This window comes from Narcine bancroftii, chromosome 9, assembly GCF_036971445.1.
Source record: "Narcine bancroftii isolate sNarBan1 chromosome 9, sNarBan1.hap1, whole genome shotgun sequence".
NCBI lineage: Eukaryota > Metazoa > Chordata > Chondrichthyes > Torpediniformes > Narcinidae > Narcine > Narcine bancroftii.
The window spans coordinates 16,049,564-16,066,529 of NC_091477.1; the positions used below are offsets into that span (position 1 = coordinate 16,049,564).

A 16,966-nucleotide genomic window follows, 5' to 3' on the forward strand; every position below is an offset into this window, starting at 1 on the left:
CTTCCCCCTCCCTCCTGTGCCGGAGTCATATAATTTATTCCCTTCAACAGGGAAGGATCCCCCTGCCTCCATGCCAAGAAACTGATACCAAGGGGACATTGAGCGATGGTGGACCCCCCCCCCCCCCCCATGAGTGCTCTGTGCATACAGTCCTTTTCTTATGCCAAGGCACACTGGGACATGGGGTCTTTAAAGGAAAAGGCGGCTAGTTCCTTGCCTCCCCTCATCCTTTCTCTCACTGATGCACGCTTGTGTGTGTGTACACATATACAAAGGACCACATGTCTCCCTGACTCATGGCAGGCACTGAGTGTCGATGGAAGTGGCTGTCATGGGACTCTTGGAGGGGGAAGGAAGGGAGAGTCTGAGATCACTGACCGGTGTTCACACACATGCAGCGCGTGGTGCATCCCTCTCTCCCCCCGAGACACGGGGTCACAGGAATGAGTTGCAGAGAGATGAGGCAGCAAGGACAGGTAGGGAAGGCAAAGTGGATGGCATAGCAGCGGCAAAGGATGGTTGAGGGATGAAGGGTTAAATCGAATAAGTTTTAATGGGGGGGGGAGAATGATGGGGGGGGGGGGAGAATGTTATTTTCCCTTGATACACCACTGAAAATGCTCAATAAATCAACATAAAAATTTAAATGATCACAAACCTTCACCCATATCAACCTTTTACACTTTTCAGACCCTCCAAGTGTTTCACGCTTTAATTATTTCTAAACTCACTGCTGAGCAAAAAAATCCTGGAAGCCAGATTTGTGCACATTAAGTAGGCCATTTAGCCATTCACACAGAAAATGTGATATTACATGAAATTTCCTTAAATTTAACATAAGGTAGACAAAGATTCACTATCAGCAAAAATTGCCCAGTGCCCCTTATAGCCAGAGAAAGGGAAGCAAAAGATTCTTCCCCACCACCCTCCCCCCAGGATCTCTGAACATCCATTCGCTTCATCTCCGGTGCTCCTGCAGCCCCACATTCTTCAGTCCAAACCACCAGTAACCCAAGCTCCTGATGCAAACCCTCTGACATGATCAGGAAGGATCCTGACACAATGCATGTGCTAGTCTAAAGTCTGTTCATTTGAAATTGACAATCAGAACTTTCTTCATGTGTTGATTGATGAATGAATGTCCATCAGATACCAGGAGAATTTCATCCTCATTTACAAGACTGATCGTCGGCATCTTCTCCATCCACCTGAGCTGACAGATGGAGCCTCAGTTTAGATCTTGGTCAAGATAGCAGCTGCATTCCTTTAGTGCGGTCGAACATGTTACATCAAGTATCCAGAAGCTGGAATTAAACTAAGTACCGAGAATTCTACAGCCAAAGGTTCTTAAAGAAAATCCATGGAGCATGGGCTGCTTCAAGTTTGAGCAATCTGCGACTCCATAACCAAGGCATTGACAGAAAGCTAGACAAAACTCTGCAAATACCTCAACACTCCAGTTTATTTAAATAAAATTTCAGCTCAGACAAAATCTGCAGCTAAGGTTTATCAAGACATTTCCCTACCCCCCACCCCTAACAGAACAGTGAATCAGCAGAAAATGGTAATGACAACAACTTGACCAAATAACAAAGATGGCCCGAGGCTTAGGACACAAACCTTGTCAATTAATCATAAAAGGGATGTGAGTGTAGATGATTAAAAGCAAAGTTAACAAGGTGGCTTCAAGGATTTTACTAAAGAGGTGGCGATGAAGGATTTTGGGAGGACATTTCATATTTAAAAAATAAATAGCTAGCAATTTTGTGGATATTCAAAATCCATATAACCATATAACCGTTTACAGCACGGAAACAGGCCATGTCGGCCCTTCAAGTCCGTACCGGTTCACTTGAACAACTCCACTAGCTCCTCCGCAAAATCCAGAGATATGAACTTTGGTAGTTTATGGTGCTAAAAGGGGACAAAGATGAAAAAGGGTTTGTGAATATGGATGAGATTTTAAATTTAGATTTAGACATACTGCACCGTAACAGACCAATTTGGCCCACAAGTCCATGCCACCCAACCTACACCCCAGGTACGTTTTGAATGGTGGGAGGAAACCAGAGCACTCAGGAAAAGCTCACACAGACACAGGGAGAATGGACAAACTCCTTACAGAGAGCACAGGATTTGAACCCCAGTCCTGATCGCTGGCGGTGTAAAGGCGTTGCGCTAATCATTATGCCAACAGTATATAGAAAATGCTAACGCTCCATAGATGTTGCCTGGGACCCAAAGACATCTAATGTTTTCCGTTTCTATTTCTGACTTCCAGCAGCTGTAATGCGAGGCATTGTTTCTCTAATTTTGGGTAGCCTCTGGTTGGGAGTGCATGAAGCCATGGCTAGAGATGTTGATGTGGGAATGGTGTAGAGTGAAAATGGTTGGCAACTGGGAGGTTGTTACTGCGGTAGCAGACACACTGAAGGTGCACCACGAAAATTATCTCCCAAGTACTATTACATCAATCATATGATTGCATTCCATGAAAAACTATGGAACAGATCACTGAAAATAGTTGCAGATACAATGGGCTACAAAAATCTATGCTACAAAATCCAATCCATGAGATTACTTTCAGCAATACAAATATAACTTTATTCACAGCCAGAAGATTTCTTCTCACTTGGTAAAAGTAACTGAAGTTACATCTTCAAATGTACCATATCCGAGAGCATGAAGACTGCAGACACTGGAATCCTGCAGGTCCGAGAGGCAGTGGGCTTAAAGGATCAAGTCTAGAGAGTTCCAACCTAAAACCTCATCAATTCTTTTTCTCTCGCTGATGCTGCTCAGTTTCAACAGATTGTTTTTGGTTGAGATTTAATGTCTGGTACCATTTTGTACCAGATTCTCTCTGAAAGGATCATCATGCAATTCTTAGTATTTATTTTTATCAATTCACCCCCCCCCCCCCCACATCACCACCCGCATTCCTAAATCTATTATGCCCATCCATTTCATTCAAACCCGCCGCTTGGGATATTGTGTTGGAAGAAATGAAAATATCCATTTAAACAATGCCGTTGCTTTACATTTAGGTTTAAAGGTCTTACCTGCAGAGAGACTCTGTGGCATCCTTGTCTAAAAATTCATGATCATTTTTCACCACTTCAATATCGACAGGAAATTGAGATGCTGTAAAGAATGAAATAACCATATAACCACTTACAGCACAGAACAGGCCAGTTCAGCCCTACTAGTCCATGCCGTAACAAATCCCCACCCTCCTAGTCCCACTGACCAGCACCCGGTCCATACCCCTCCAGTCCTCTCCTATCCATGTAACTATCTAGTCTTTCCTTAAATGTAACCAATGATCCCGCCTCGACCACGTCTGTCGGAAGCTCATACCACATCTCCACCACCCTTTGTGTAAAGAAATTTCCCCTCATGTTCCCCTTATAATTTTCCCCCTTCAATCTTAAACCATGCCCTCTAGTTTGAATCTCCCCCACTCTTAATTGAAAAAGCCTATCCACGTTTACTCTGTCTGTCCCTTTTAAAATCTTAAAACACCTCAATCAAGTCCCCCCTCAATCTTCTACGCTCCAGAGAAAAAAATCCAGTCTGCACAACCTTTCCCTGTAACTCAAACCCTGACACCCTGTCAACATTCTCGTGAACCTTCTCTGCCCTCTCTCTATTTTGTTGATATAAATGAGAGTGCATGATTACACTGTGCACAAATTCTAGTATTGAACATTGATGAACCGCATAATTAAAATCATAGAATGAGGTTCTTGATGGTCGTCTCGTACAGAAGTCAAATGCGGAGATGTGATCATTAAGAAACAGCTGCATATATTGATTCCCCTGTGTGCTTCTGTTCACTAAGAGGGAAAACCCCACTCAGTGGTGATGTTGCTGGAGCCTGCTGCTGGTGTGGACCCAGGAGACCAGAGAGCGGAGACACAGCGTTGTTCCAAAGGGTTCCACCGCCTGGTCCTAACATCAGTGGCTCCATACAAGCATTGAAAGGCCTGTTAAAGAAACTGATGAGGTTTTAAAACTAAAGTCCTGCAACCACGGGTTTGTATCCAAGGAAGTGGGACTTGTGATGGGCATCAGTGCCAGAAATGGGGCAAACTCCCCCCCTCCCCAGAAGGAAAAACATAGGAGATAGCCCCTGAAGGAGAGTGATTACTGTAGTGGACCAGTGAGGGGTTCAGCAGTGGGCAACTTGCAGTCAGGGTACCCGTGCCTGCTGCGGGTCGTGGGAACCAGTTATTAGGGTCAAGATTCGAGGGGGCTGGTGTTCCAGAAGGGCTCGGGTGCTGAAGGCTTCCTGATCATGTCAGGAGGTTTGGATTTAGAGTTCAGGTTGCCAATGGATGCAAAGGTGCAGGAGGCAAATATATGGACCCTTAGTGACTCTCTTTTACTTCTCTCTCTCTTACTGCAAGGGGCACCGGGTGACACTAATGGCCACGCTTTGTCTGTCTCAAGGCAGGCAAATGGAAATTTTGTGCAGTAGATTACATGACAATAAAGGAATCTTGAATCCAAATCTGATTTTTCAAATCAGATTTGGGAGCTTAGGGTTAACATCTGGAAGTTGAGCTACTCCTGATACTGCAGTCAATCTACTGGTTATATTATTCTGCCTCAGTTCAGCGAATTGAAACCTAGTAGGAAGAGAAATGGACATAGCCACAAATGTGGAAGGCCTCAGAACTGACTGAGGGACTCTCACTGGACAAGTCGTTTAACAGAGCATGGCTTACTTTCAAATAACTGGGAATACTGTGGAAATCCTGCAGCTCTGAGCCAGTCCCAGGCGTCTTTTGCTTCAATCTCTGAGAGGAAAACGAGAGAATATATTAGCACTTCACGCACATGGCCCAACGGATACAAACGGACCTCATCTAACACAACCCTCAGTCCCAGCTCCGATTTGTGATGAGGTCATCGGGGCAAGCGGTTTACTGAAAATGTTGATCAATGCACACTTCTGAGCAAGGCGTGCTGAACTGGTGAAGGGGAAGTCGCAGGATTTATTTGAAAATTCAAAACACATTGCTTCATTTGTGCAAAAATTAAAATTGGGACATAGATTGATAACTTGGAGGAAGGAACAGAGCACAAGGCTTCCAAGTCTGCCAACAATAAGTGGAAGGGCATGTTATGACAAAGACATTTTACTTGCTCCTGTTGCAGAATCCCATTGAGGAATTGGGCAAAAACCTGGTCAAACTTCTGCAAAAGGAATCAGAAGCTATCTAAAATGGAAAGAGGCTGTGAATCATTGAAGTTTAAAGGGATCAAGGCTTACATTTATTTTTTTAAAAAGTAAACTTATTTCAATTTAGACATGCTGCATGGTCAACAGTCCCTCCAGCCCACGAGCCTGTGTCGCCCAATTGACCTGCAACCCCAATACATTTTGAAGCACCCTTGGAGCACTTTCCGCCCCCCCCCCCCCCCCCACCCCCCGGAATGTAAACTTTTATTCTCCACTAAATTCCATTACACTACAAAGAACAGTAAAATAATGGGACACCAAAACGCAGCAATAAATGGAAAGACAGCTAGAATAAATAAAATGTACTATTTTAATCAATTTTACCATGAAGCTTCAGCTACCTCTTCCTGTCCTCTTCAGAACACTCTGAACACTTCATTTGATAACTGACCACAGTTACATGCAGACAATTCCAACAGCAGTGATAATTAAGCACATTATCGAAATTTCAAAGAGATTCGGCCTGCATAAATATTATAGTGCACAATGAGCCTTTGAAACATTAGTGTCACAAAGAGTGAGAAGATCTAGTTAGTTAAGGTGGCAAGTGGTACATTGGCCTTCATTGCAAAAAGCCAATCCTCAAGCACTCTCACCAGGCCATTCCCTTTTCACTCTGCTCTTTGGCTTGGCTTCGCGGACGAAGATTTATGGAGGGGGTAAATGTCCAAGTCAGCTGCAGGCTCGTTTGTGGCTGACAAGTCCGATGCGGGACAGGCAGACACGGTTGCAGCGGTTGCAGGGGAAAATTGGTTGGTTGGGGTTGGGTTTTTCCTCCTTTGTCTTTTGTCAGTGAGGTGGGCTCTGCGGTCTTTTTCAAAGGAGGTTGCTGCCCGCCAAACTGTGAGGCGCCAAGATGCATGGTTTGAGGCTACCATCAGATAAAAGGTACAGGATCCTAAAGATGATCACTCAGCAGCACAAGGATAGCTTCCCTCAACCCTACCCTCTGCCATCAGATTCCTCAATGAACAACAGAAACTGCCTGACCTTGACATTTTTGTGCACTGATTTATTTTGTAAGGCAGCTTAAAGAAATGTTTGCTCTGTGCTGCTGTTCATTATGATGAATTCTGATTCTGAGATTGGAATTTAAGAATTGGGAGGTTTCTATTATGGGGTGCTGGCATGGTCACACCTGGAATATGGTGCAGTTAGCATCTCCTTACCCAAATGAAGGATCCAGTAGCGCGAGTGGCAGTTCAAAAGGGATTCAACAGGTTAATTCTTGGGATGAGTGGATTGTCCTACAAAGTGAGACTACACAGTTTACATGTGTATTCCTTGGTGTTTAGAAGAATGAGTGACCTCACTCATACTTGCAAGTTCCTACATGGGGCTTGATAGGGTAGATGTTGACATATTTCCACCTGCAGCAAGGTCATAAACAAGGGAACTTTTAAAAAAAATGACTCAGCCGTCACTTTGTCGTCGAGGTATGGAAAGTTTTCTTCTCTCAGAAGGTAATGAACCTCTGGAATTCTCTGCCTCCAAGGGTGGTGAAGGTCAGCTCATTTGAAATATTTAAGACAGAGATAGGTGAATGAAAGATTGAGGAATTAAGGTTCCTGGGAAACTGACATAGAAGAGGAGTTGAGGCCACCACAGCTCAGATACAACAAAAGACCAGTGTTGAGGCCAACTCCTGCCCATGTTTTGTGATTGTAACAGTGAACTTGGCACAAACTCAATTTATCTTGAAGGGAGTGGTGAGTATTTCACACCAACCGCAGGAGGTAACATGCCCCAGAGCCACACCAAGCCACATTTTCATGAAGCATCCTACAAAACCTGCAGTTAACTGGAATCCAACAGTCAGCTTGAAAGGGCTTCTATTTGATTTCAGTTCTCCACACATTTATCTTTCTCCTCCCACATACAGCCCACGCTCAATTACACCCAATACCACCTGCGTACGTTTTGAAGGGTGAGAGGAAACCAGAGAAAAGCCACGCAGACATGGGGAGAATGTACAAACTCCTTACAGATAGCACTGGATTAGAACCCCGGTCGCTGGTGCTGTAACAGTGCTCCATTAACCGTGGCTGTTTATAATGGCTGTTCATCCAAATTTACTGCAACTTTATAGAGAACTGATTCTGGAGCTGCCTTTTCCAATTAATTCTGTTGTCAACCAATATTTTTCATTTTCTCATTCATTTCCGTGTATGATTTGCCAGATGCCTACAGCAATTCATACGGTTCTGTTCCAAAATGTGCAAGGAGAGTTGTCCATCATGTTTAGTCAAGCATTCTGCCAGCTCAGATTTTGAAGTCTATTGAGAGTTTCCTTCCGGTTCCTCCTTGGATTTGACATGCTTGCGCAAATAGAGGTATTTGTGATGCTTCATAATTTATAGCTTTGAATGCAGATACTGCATTCATGGAGCCAAAAGCCTTCACAATGCATGCAAGACCTGCTACATCGTCACTGAGAGGATCATAACAGTGACCTGATGCTGAGCCCGTACTTTGGTTAGATTCTGATTGGCAAAATATTCATCCTTCAAGCCACAATCTATCAGTCAACTACTGAACCAGGCACCATTTACCTGGCTCCTAACCTTCTCAAGAATACATTTACAATTCCCTTCTATGAACTCTTGATCTCCTCTGTTCCCAGCCTAGTGTCTTGGTCCCCACACTGGGGACCTGATCTCAAATGGAGATCAGGCTTTATTGAATTTGTAGCGGTGTACCAATGAGAAACAACCAACAGTGTAATGTCATTTTCTAGCCAAAACGCTTACTCGATTATTCAAACATAGCAATCAATTTAGAAACCAAATGTGCATTACTCTGCCAAGTTATAATCAGTAAAATATTTCTGACCTCACCAGTTCAATCACAGACTTCCGTTTCCCATCAGAATACGTTGGCTCTCATGAATCAAAGTAAGTAGCGAGTGGATGGTGGGTTGATGGAATGGTCAGAGTTATTTCTTCATAGTCACAAAACTCTGTCATTTTTCTACTGAACATGGTGTGTAGTAGTTCAGCACTTTAAATAATCCCTCACTCCCTCTCATTATTGGTGACAGTGGTAGGGGGTAGGCTGCAGCAATGGGGGGGGGGGGGTGAGAGAGGAGAAAATCCACAATTTTGAATGATTCAGTGATCCTTTAAGAGGAAGTGGAGAAATACACAAAAGAAAAATTTGCAAGCCTGCAGAGAATGAGCCAAGGGATGGAAATACTGATCACTGATACACAATTGGTACAGGATGAACACTGTACAAGGTCCATTTAATTTTCTGTACTTTTGGGAATCAAACACATGAATAGAAACGTCTACTTGTGCTGTGCACATATTAACTGCAATTCACATGTCTGAAGGCAACATTGAAAAGATGCCATAGAGAAGCTGGAGGGACTCAGCAAGTCACAGGTAGAAATGGTCAGTCAATGTTTGGCGTCAGGAGCTTATGAGACTCCCAACCCAAAACAATGTCTGACCATTTCTCTCCACAGATGCTGTCTGACCAGTCGAGTTCCTCCAGCATCTTATTGTGCCTGAAGATTCTAACATCTGCATTTCCATGTTTCTTGATTGAAAAGACAACATTGTGAAGAGTAAATAATCACTATTTAAAATCATTCCCAACCTAATGAATTTACATCAATCACCCAGATTCTTTAAAATAATCAACTTGTAAACAACTTTTCATCTCCATTTGCAGAGTCTGAAAACTAAACAATTAAGGTATATATTTGTTGCAAATTAAAAAGGGTCAGGAAATTCAGTCCAATTTAGCCTAAAGGATGTTTTGGGCTTGACGCTTGTTGGACAATCTGCCTCCTCCCAAACATAATCAGGAAGCCTGGCAGTCTTTGAAAACTTGGCACTACTGACTCCGTCTCTACTTTGTACTGATCCAATCATTCTTATCTTGTATCTACTGGAGTCTTGCATTGCTTGATTGAGCATAACCATCTCCAGAACACAGTAGCTTACCCCACACACATGCACGAATGCACCAGCTGCAAAGGATCTGGATCTCAAACACATTACACTCCCTCTGCTGGGTACAGAGGTTTTTTGAATACAATAAATCTAGGGGGACATTCTTTTTGTTATTCCTGCTGCAACAATGTATGCAGGGGGTTCCAGAATTGAGCAAGGCACTCGATTCCAGACTCAGTACAGGTATATCCCGCTTTACAAATACTCACTTTATGAAAATTCGCTTTTGCAAAGAAACCTGTGTTCACTGTCTGAAATAAATTTGAATGGGGTTTTCACTTTTACGAAAATAACCTTCAGTGGTAGTGAATGGGTCTTCTCTTTACGCCATTTTGGCTTATGAAAGATTTCATAGGAACACTCTACTTTTGTAAAGCTGGCTGTACCTGTATGTTTTTGCTTATCCCAGGGCTGTGTTTCAATTATAACAAAGCTCCTATCCCTTTTGTCATGCCTTGCTATGCCTCTCAGCCTCACTTTTATCACCCCTAATGTCCTATCACACACTTACTTATTCTCACTGATACACCTCGACATGCTGGGTTTGGAGCATTAACTCTATAGTCTCAAAGAAAAATCTGACACTTAAAAATTTTACTATCCTCTTGATTTAAACCTTACAAAACCTGAGCAGTGCAATTCAACAACTATTTCTTGAAGTGAAAGCATCAATATTAATGCCAAAGAAACCCACCTGAGCAGTGCAATTCAACAACTATTTCTTGAAGTGAAAGCATCAATATTAATGCCAAAGAAACCCTTGATGACCAGTTTAATATATTTGAAGGAAATACAGAGAATTGATAATTTTAACTCGGTTTTCCGTTCAAACTCGAAACTATTTAAAAACCAAAGGAAGCTATAATAAAGTCAAAACACAATGCTGGAGAAACTCAGCAGGTCAAACTGTGTACTTTATAAAGCAAAGATAAAGATACAAAACCAACGATTGAGGCTTGAGCCCTTCATCAAGATGTAGGCAGGCGCCTGAACAAAAAGGTAAGGGTGGGGGTATGGGGGAGGAGCACAGGCCCATAGGCAGAGGTAATAAGTGGATCGGGAAAGGAGGGAGAGAAGCTTTAAAAAGCCATTTGGTCTCTTGTACCTACTCCAGCATTCCACAAATCATTACTGAACCCTCCGCCACAGTGACACTCCACTGAAGTAATCACATTTCTCTCAATTCCTCTTAATATCAAAAGTATCAGTCTTAATCTTGAATACACTCAGCAACCTCCAGAAGAGACTCCAGTACAGAATTTCAACAATTCACTCCCCTCTTTTTCTAAATATATGCTGCAACATCCCACTTGAAGAGCTTTCTATTACCCCTTTTACACAGCCATTAAAAGACAGGAATTAACCACCTTTCAAGAGCTTCACTTACCTGTGTGAATGGAACGAATGTGGAATGTCTTGGCTGAACAAGGGGGAGAAGCAAGAGTCAAAGGATAATAGTGGGAATAACCATTGATGGGAGTTCAGGATGGTGCATTAATTTCCTCGTTTCATCCCGTTCTATTATCCACTAAGGGAGGTAGCATCAGAGCCAATGCATTTCAGCTTGGCTTTTCTTGGTTCAGTTTGAATGACCCGAGCAGGCTTTAAACACGGGTTGTTCACATGCCAATTAAATGGGATCTCTATGCAAAAGGGGAGGATGATAACTGCAGTAAAGGTTCCATTATTGCCATGTAATACATTTAGAATGTAACATTCATGAAATTCTTTAACTTTTTGCCACTTTGTCCCACACTCCTGACAGCAACCTACAGCACCTGGTGTTCCAGGCAGTCTTCCCTCCAAGTACTGACCAGCCCTGAGCCGGCTTAGCTTCCAAGATCAGACAATCTCATAACATGTTAATTCATAAAGCAATACATCTCTTTTACATGCCTAATCACCTACCTTCTGCCATGCCTGAAGATCGCATACCCTAGAAAGTTGAGCTGCCAGCCTTTCTTTCACCTTGTTATACACTTGCCAACACTTTCAGTTTATCTGCTTAACAAGTCGATCTCCTTGCATTAAACTATGTGCAAAGTAGGGCTTGCATTCTTCTTAGAGTGAAAGAAGGAAGTCTGCAGATGCTGTGATTGAAGTTAATACACAAAAGTGCTGGAGAAACTCAGCAGGTCCCACAGTGTCCATAGGAGGCAAAGATATATAACCAACATTTCGGGCCTGAGCCCTTCATCAAGATACAAGCACAAGCAAGCTCACATTGGTCTATTCTGCTTCCATCTATATTTTACTATCCCAACAATTTAGCATTCCACATGAAATTATATCAAGCCCTCCCCAACTGCAAACTTCCTCGCAAGGATATTGGACCCATTCCAGATTAGATGCAACCCATCCAGCTTGCACAGATCCCATCAATTCCAGAAACTGTTCTAGTGACATACAAATCTAAAATACTTCTTTATCTTTGGCTTGGCTTCACGGATGAAGATTTATGGAGGGGGTAAATGTCCACATCAGCTGCAGGCTCGTTTGTGGCTGACAAGTCCGATGCGGGACAGGCAGACACGGTTGCAGCGGTTGCAGGGGAAAATTGGTTGGTTGGGGTTGGGTGTTGGGTTTTTCCTCCTTTGTCTTTTGTCAGTGAGGTGGGCTCTGCGGTCTTCTTCAAAGGAGGTTGGTGCCCGCCGAACTGTGAGGCGCCAAGATGTATGGTTTGAGGCGATATCAGCCCACTCGATGCTGTCGGCCTCTGCCATCTCGAGTACTTCGACGTTAGGGATGAAAGCGCTCCAATGGATGTTGAGGATGGAGCGGAGACAACGCTGGTGGAAGCGTTCTAGGAGCCGTAGGTGATGCCGGTAGAGGACCCATGATTCGGAGCCGAACAGGAGTGTGGATATGACAACGGCTCTGTATACGCTCATCTTTGTGAGGTTTTTCAGTTGGTTGTTTTTCCAGACTCTTTTGTTTAGTCTTCCAAAGGCGCTATTTGCCTTGGCGAGTCTGTTGTCTATCTCGTTGTCGATCCTTGCATCGGATGAAATGGTGCAGCCGAGATAGGTAAACTGGGTGACCATTTTGAGTTTTGTGTGCCCGATGGAGATGTGGGGGGGCTAGTAGTCATGGTGGGGAGCTGGCTGATGGAGGACCTCTGTTTTCTTTATAGACATCTTTTTATCTGATAAATTTTCCCAATTCCTTTATTCACTAGTATTTGCCAATACAGGGAAGGATCTCTACAGTTCCCAAATTTAGTTTGCTGGATCTTATCCCCCTTTTTAGCCTCCATAATTGGAACCATTGCGAACCACAACCTCTGGCTATTCACATTCCTTTTTTAGAATGTCAATGCATAGAATTTTAGAACATCCCATACCTCTAAACAAGGGAACTAATACACCATCCTGAACTCAATCAATGGCTATTCCCATCATCATCCTTTGACTTTTGCTTCTCCCCCTTGTTCACCCAAGATATCCAGTGTCAAAGTCTCTGCTCTAGTTGAACTCTCCAGAGGTACGTTTACCTTGAGCCAGTACTATTCTGGCTCTCTTCATTTGCCAGGTAATAATGATAATGAGTTTATTACCATAAACATTGTACAATGTACATAGGTGCCAAAACCTTTACTTGATGTGGCTGAACAGGTACTTGGTCAAACAAAAATGTAAAAACCCAACTACAAAAAACCTACAGTTGAATACCTAATTGAATTAGAATGTCTATTTAGTTCTTTATTATTTGATCTGATCATTGAACCATTAAGCAACTGCATTTTATGAACGTAAAGACATCTTAGGGATATGGAGGAAAGGGATTGAACAGAAGGTCTCCCTTTATGCAGATGACCTCCTACATTTCACTTTGGATCCAGTTGCCTCCCATATGATGTCATTGCTTTCACAATTCATTTTTCAGGATATTAATTGAATTTGCATAAAAGTGAACTTCTTCCATTGAATTCTCCTACATCAATATATGATGGGTTTCTTTTTAAGATTGTTAAAAATCAATTTACCTATCTTGGCTTTATTACATGACGAAGATCATAAAACAACTTTTTAAAAGGAAAATTATCTTGCTACATTCAAACAAGTGAAGCAATCCCGGACTCAATGGTCAATTTTGTCTTCTACCTTGGTTGGTTGCACAAATTCTATTAAAATGAATACCTGACATAAATTTTTATATCTTTTTCAGTCTGTTCCAATTTTAGTTCCTAAAATCATTTCTTGACTTGGCCATACCTTCTTGTATATGGAAAGGTAAACATCCTTACCTTAATAAAGTTCTTCTATGAAGATCTAAGAGAGATGGTGGAATGGTTCTCCCCAACTTTAGATTTTACAATTGGGTGGTCAATATGCAAAGCCTTATATTTTGGTCCCTTTTTTTTCCCCCCATAATCATTCTGACCGTCCATTGTGTGCATCAATGGAGCTGAATTCCCCTGAATTATTTTTTCCCCCCAATTTAGCTCTTCTCGGCTCTTACAACTAAGTTAATACAGGTAGTCCTCAACTTACAACCGTAATTGGGACCGAAGGATTGATCATGTCAGATTGGACCCAAGTCATATTCGCATGTCTTAACGAGGTATTAAAGTAATTTTTCAAAAAAAATTCAACAAATGAATCTTTAATGAAGAATCAGCATTAAAAAAAATGTAGTTGTATGAATGGACGGACATAAATCACATAGGTCGTAAATTACGGACTACCTTGTAGTCAATCCCATTGTTAAACTTTCTGTGAAAATTTCAGCACAGTTTAGAAAACATTTTGCATTTCATAATTTCTCTCTTTCAGGCCCTATTGTATCTAATCACCTTTTTCGACCTTTTTTGCATGATGCCATTTTTCAGAAATGGTATAGAAAGTTTTTAAGGAGCTGTTCATTGATGGATATTTTGCATCATTTGTGCAATTTCCGATTTAACCTACTCAAACCTCAATTTTCTTTTAAGATATTTTCAAATCTGACATTTTCTTGAATCTGATTTCTGATTTTCCAAGAGTTTTAATCACATTCTATAGCAAGTTTTTTTTTAAGTTTAATTTCTTCTCGTAAAGGTTTAAAATTTATTATTTACGAGAAATTGTTATATTTAAAACAGACTTCACCAATTAAAATTAAAAATGCTTGGGAACAGAATTTAAATTTGATCATATTGGATGTAGATTGGGACACAATTCTTAAATTGGTTAATAGCTCTTCATTATGCACTCATCATTGCTTATTACAATTTAAGGTGCACATATGTCTAAGGTTAAATTGTCTTGCTGTTACTTTGATACAAATCCCTTTTGTGACAGATGCAAGAACAGAGAAGCATCATTAATTCTCATGTTCTGGACTTGTCCTAGTCTAGAAAAAATACTGGAGGAAGTTTTCCACACTTTATCTACAATTTTTAATATAGATTTGGTACCAAATCATTTGGTGGCTCTCTTCAGTACAATCGGAGGGAATTATTCTTCTTTATCTCTTTTGGTGAGATGTACGATTTTACTTAAATGAAAGGATGCTGCCCGACCTACTCACAATCAGTGGTTGCATGGCATCATGTCTTGATTGAATATGGAAAAGATTTGTGATTCATTTAATGATTCAGATACAAGAGTTCAGATGCTGTGGGGGTAATTTATGACTCACTTATTTTATAATTTCACTTCAAAGTAATTAAATTGACTAACTCGCATCTTTTCCACTTTTTTCCCCTTTTTTTTCTCCCTTTTTCTTTTAACGCTAATCATCTGGCAACGCTGTTAGGGAGGGATACTAAGATTTTTTTTCTTCCATCTTTTCCTTTAAATTTTTTTTACTATTAGTTCCTTTTGATATACTGATCGTTTTATACGAATAACTGCATATCATCATTGTATTTTATTATTACAAGCTCTTTATTAAAATCAATAAAAATATTTTTAAAAAGAAAGAATTAGAAAGACAATCAAAAATATTCACATTTATTCTAGCACAAAAGGGTTTTGAAAACAAGAGGTGTTAGAGCACTGACAATGGTGTGATCTTGCATTGCTGGCAACCTTGTTGCAGCTAATAGAAGGTTCCATAGTAGCAAGACCATCAATATGATGTGGATTGTTGGCAGAAGCAAACATAACTTTGGTGACCTACCAAGGTGAGGACAACTCGTGATTCGTGTCCTATGTAATCCAATTCAATGTCATAAAAGCTGTTGGCTCCCTGTCCTTTAACATGCACATGTGGTCCCTTAGTCATTAGGAATGGTGGGAGAAGTGAAATGCCTTCTCTATCTGAAGATCAGAGCATCTCCAAAATCATACTTTCTGCTTGGCAGTTTGGGCTCATTTCTGCCATCATCTTGGACTCGAAAATGTTGCCAAGATTTTAGAACTATTCAAGAGATCAAATAATAATCAAGTTTCTCCCCATAGGGCCTGGCTTTTCTATTTGTCTTTGACATGCTGTTATCTTGAAATACTGGACAGGACTGATACAATAATTAATACTAAGGCATGCGAGATACTAAGAGATTGCAACATTATTTTCTTAAAAGGGGAAGGGTAAAGAAGGTGTGGTCAAAATGTTCTTCTGAAACAATAACAACACTTATTTGCACAAAGCAATGTTTATTTATTTATTATTGATAAAATATTTGTCCTGCATATGTATTATCGATCTGTATGTGTTGTTTGGTTATGTGTCTGTGTGTTTTTGCATCGGGGTCTAGAGAACACTGTTTCATTGGGTTATACTTGTACAATCAGATAACAATAAAGTTGACTTAGTAGAAAAAATTGAAGGCCAATTGGGACATTCAGTTAGAAGAATGAGGTCCAATTTTAGCAAAATCTGAACTAATGTAATCATAGCATGTGACAAGCAACATTGATTTAAAAAAAAATTGCCAGTCATGTGCAAGAGGTCACAACTGTAGGAGTACAGAGCAGAGGGTTGGAGATATGGGCAAACATGGGATGACATAGACAAATTCAAAAACCGAATTTCAAAACTGATTCATTGCCAAATGGGGAGATGGTGAATAGCGATGATCATTAGAAGTGGTACTTGATGCCAGATAAGAGGCAGTAAAGATTTGAATGCACTGAAATGTGGAGACTCTCCATCTGCCTTACAGTAGATAAAAGTAAAAGAATTTCATGTATGTTACATTCTCAATGTAGTATTATGTGACAATAATGGAACCTTTACCTTTTACTTTCGTGAATGCAGTTGTCAGAGATGAATGAGAAAATGAATGTTGAAGAATCTGTGCTCACCTAAAATGAAATGCATCTCCTTTCAGGGCCAAGTACATTTCAAAGCCCAAGTTACATGCAGCAGAAATCTTCTTTTATGCGCCTGAACTTGGATATTTATAATTTTTTATGTTCCAAACTATCAGCCCAGTTGGCATGACAAACTTCTAGATATAAACTCATTACCAATAACGACTAAATTGGCTCAGTTTAATTCAATTTTATATTTGTTGTCAGAGTACATATACATGACATCACATGCAACCCAGAGATTCTTTTTCCTGCAGGTGAGGCAATTACCACTTATTGGTAGTGCAAAAAAACACTGCAAACACATGTAAACAAATGAAAAAATACAACAAACTGATTGTGCAATACAGAGAGAACAAAAAAAAATCAATAGAGAGCTAAAGTAAGAGTCCTTAAACTAGTACCCGACTGAAGCCACCATTGAGGAGTATGCAATGTACTTCGGCCTTTTTACACTGAAAAGCCACATTATTGCCATATACATAACCTGCCTCTGGAAACCAGCTTGCTTA

General features: G+C 41.0%; 1 protein-coding gene across 2 annotated transcripts in view; it reads right to left on the reverse strand.

Annotated features, from left to right (window-relative positions):
• LOC138743222 (rho GTPase-activating protein 7) overlaps positions 1-16,966 on the reverse strand; it is a 145,660-nt gene that overhangs the window by 26,970 nt on the left and 101,724 nt on the right. For both annotated transcript variants that reach the window (XM_069898180.1, XM_069898181.1), the window contains exons 2-3: positions 4,734-4,805; positions 3,063-3,144 (exon numbers count right to left, since the gene is read on the reverse strand). In XM_069898180.1, the coding sequence (XP_069754281.1) occupies positions 3,063-3,144; positions 4,734-4,805 (154 nt within the window). The remainder of the gene's footprint in view (positions 1-3,062; positions 3,145-4,733; positions 4,806-16,966) is intronic.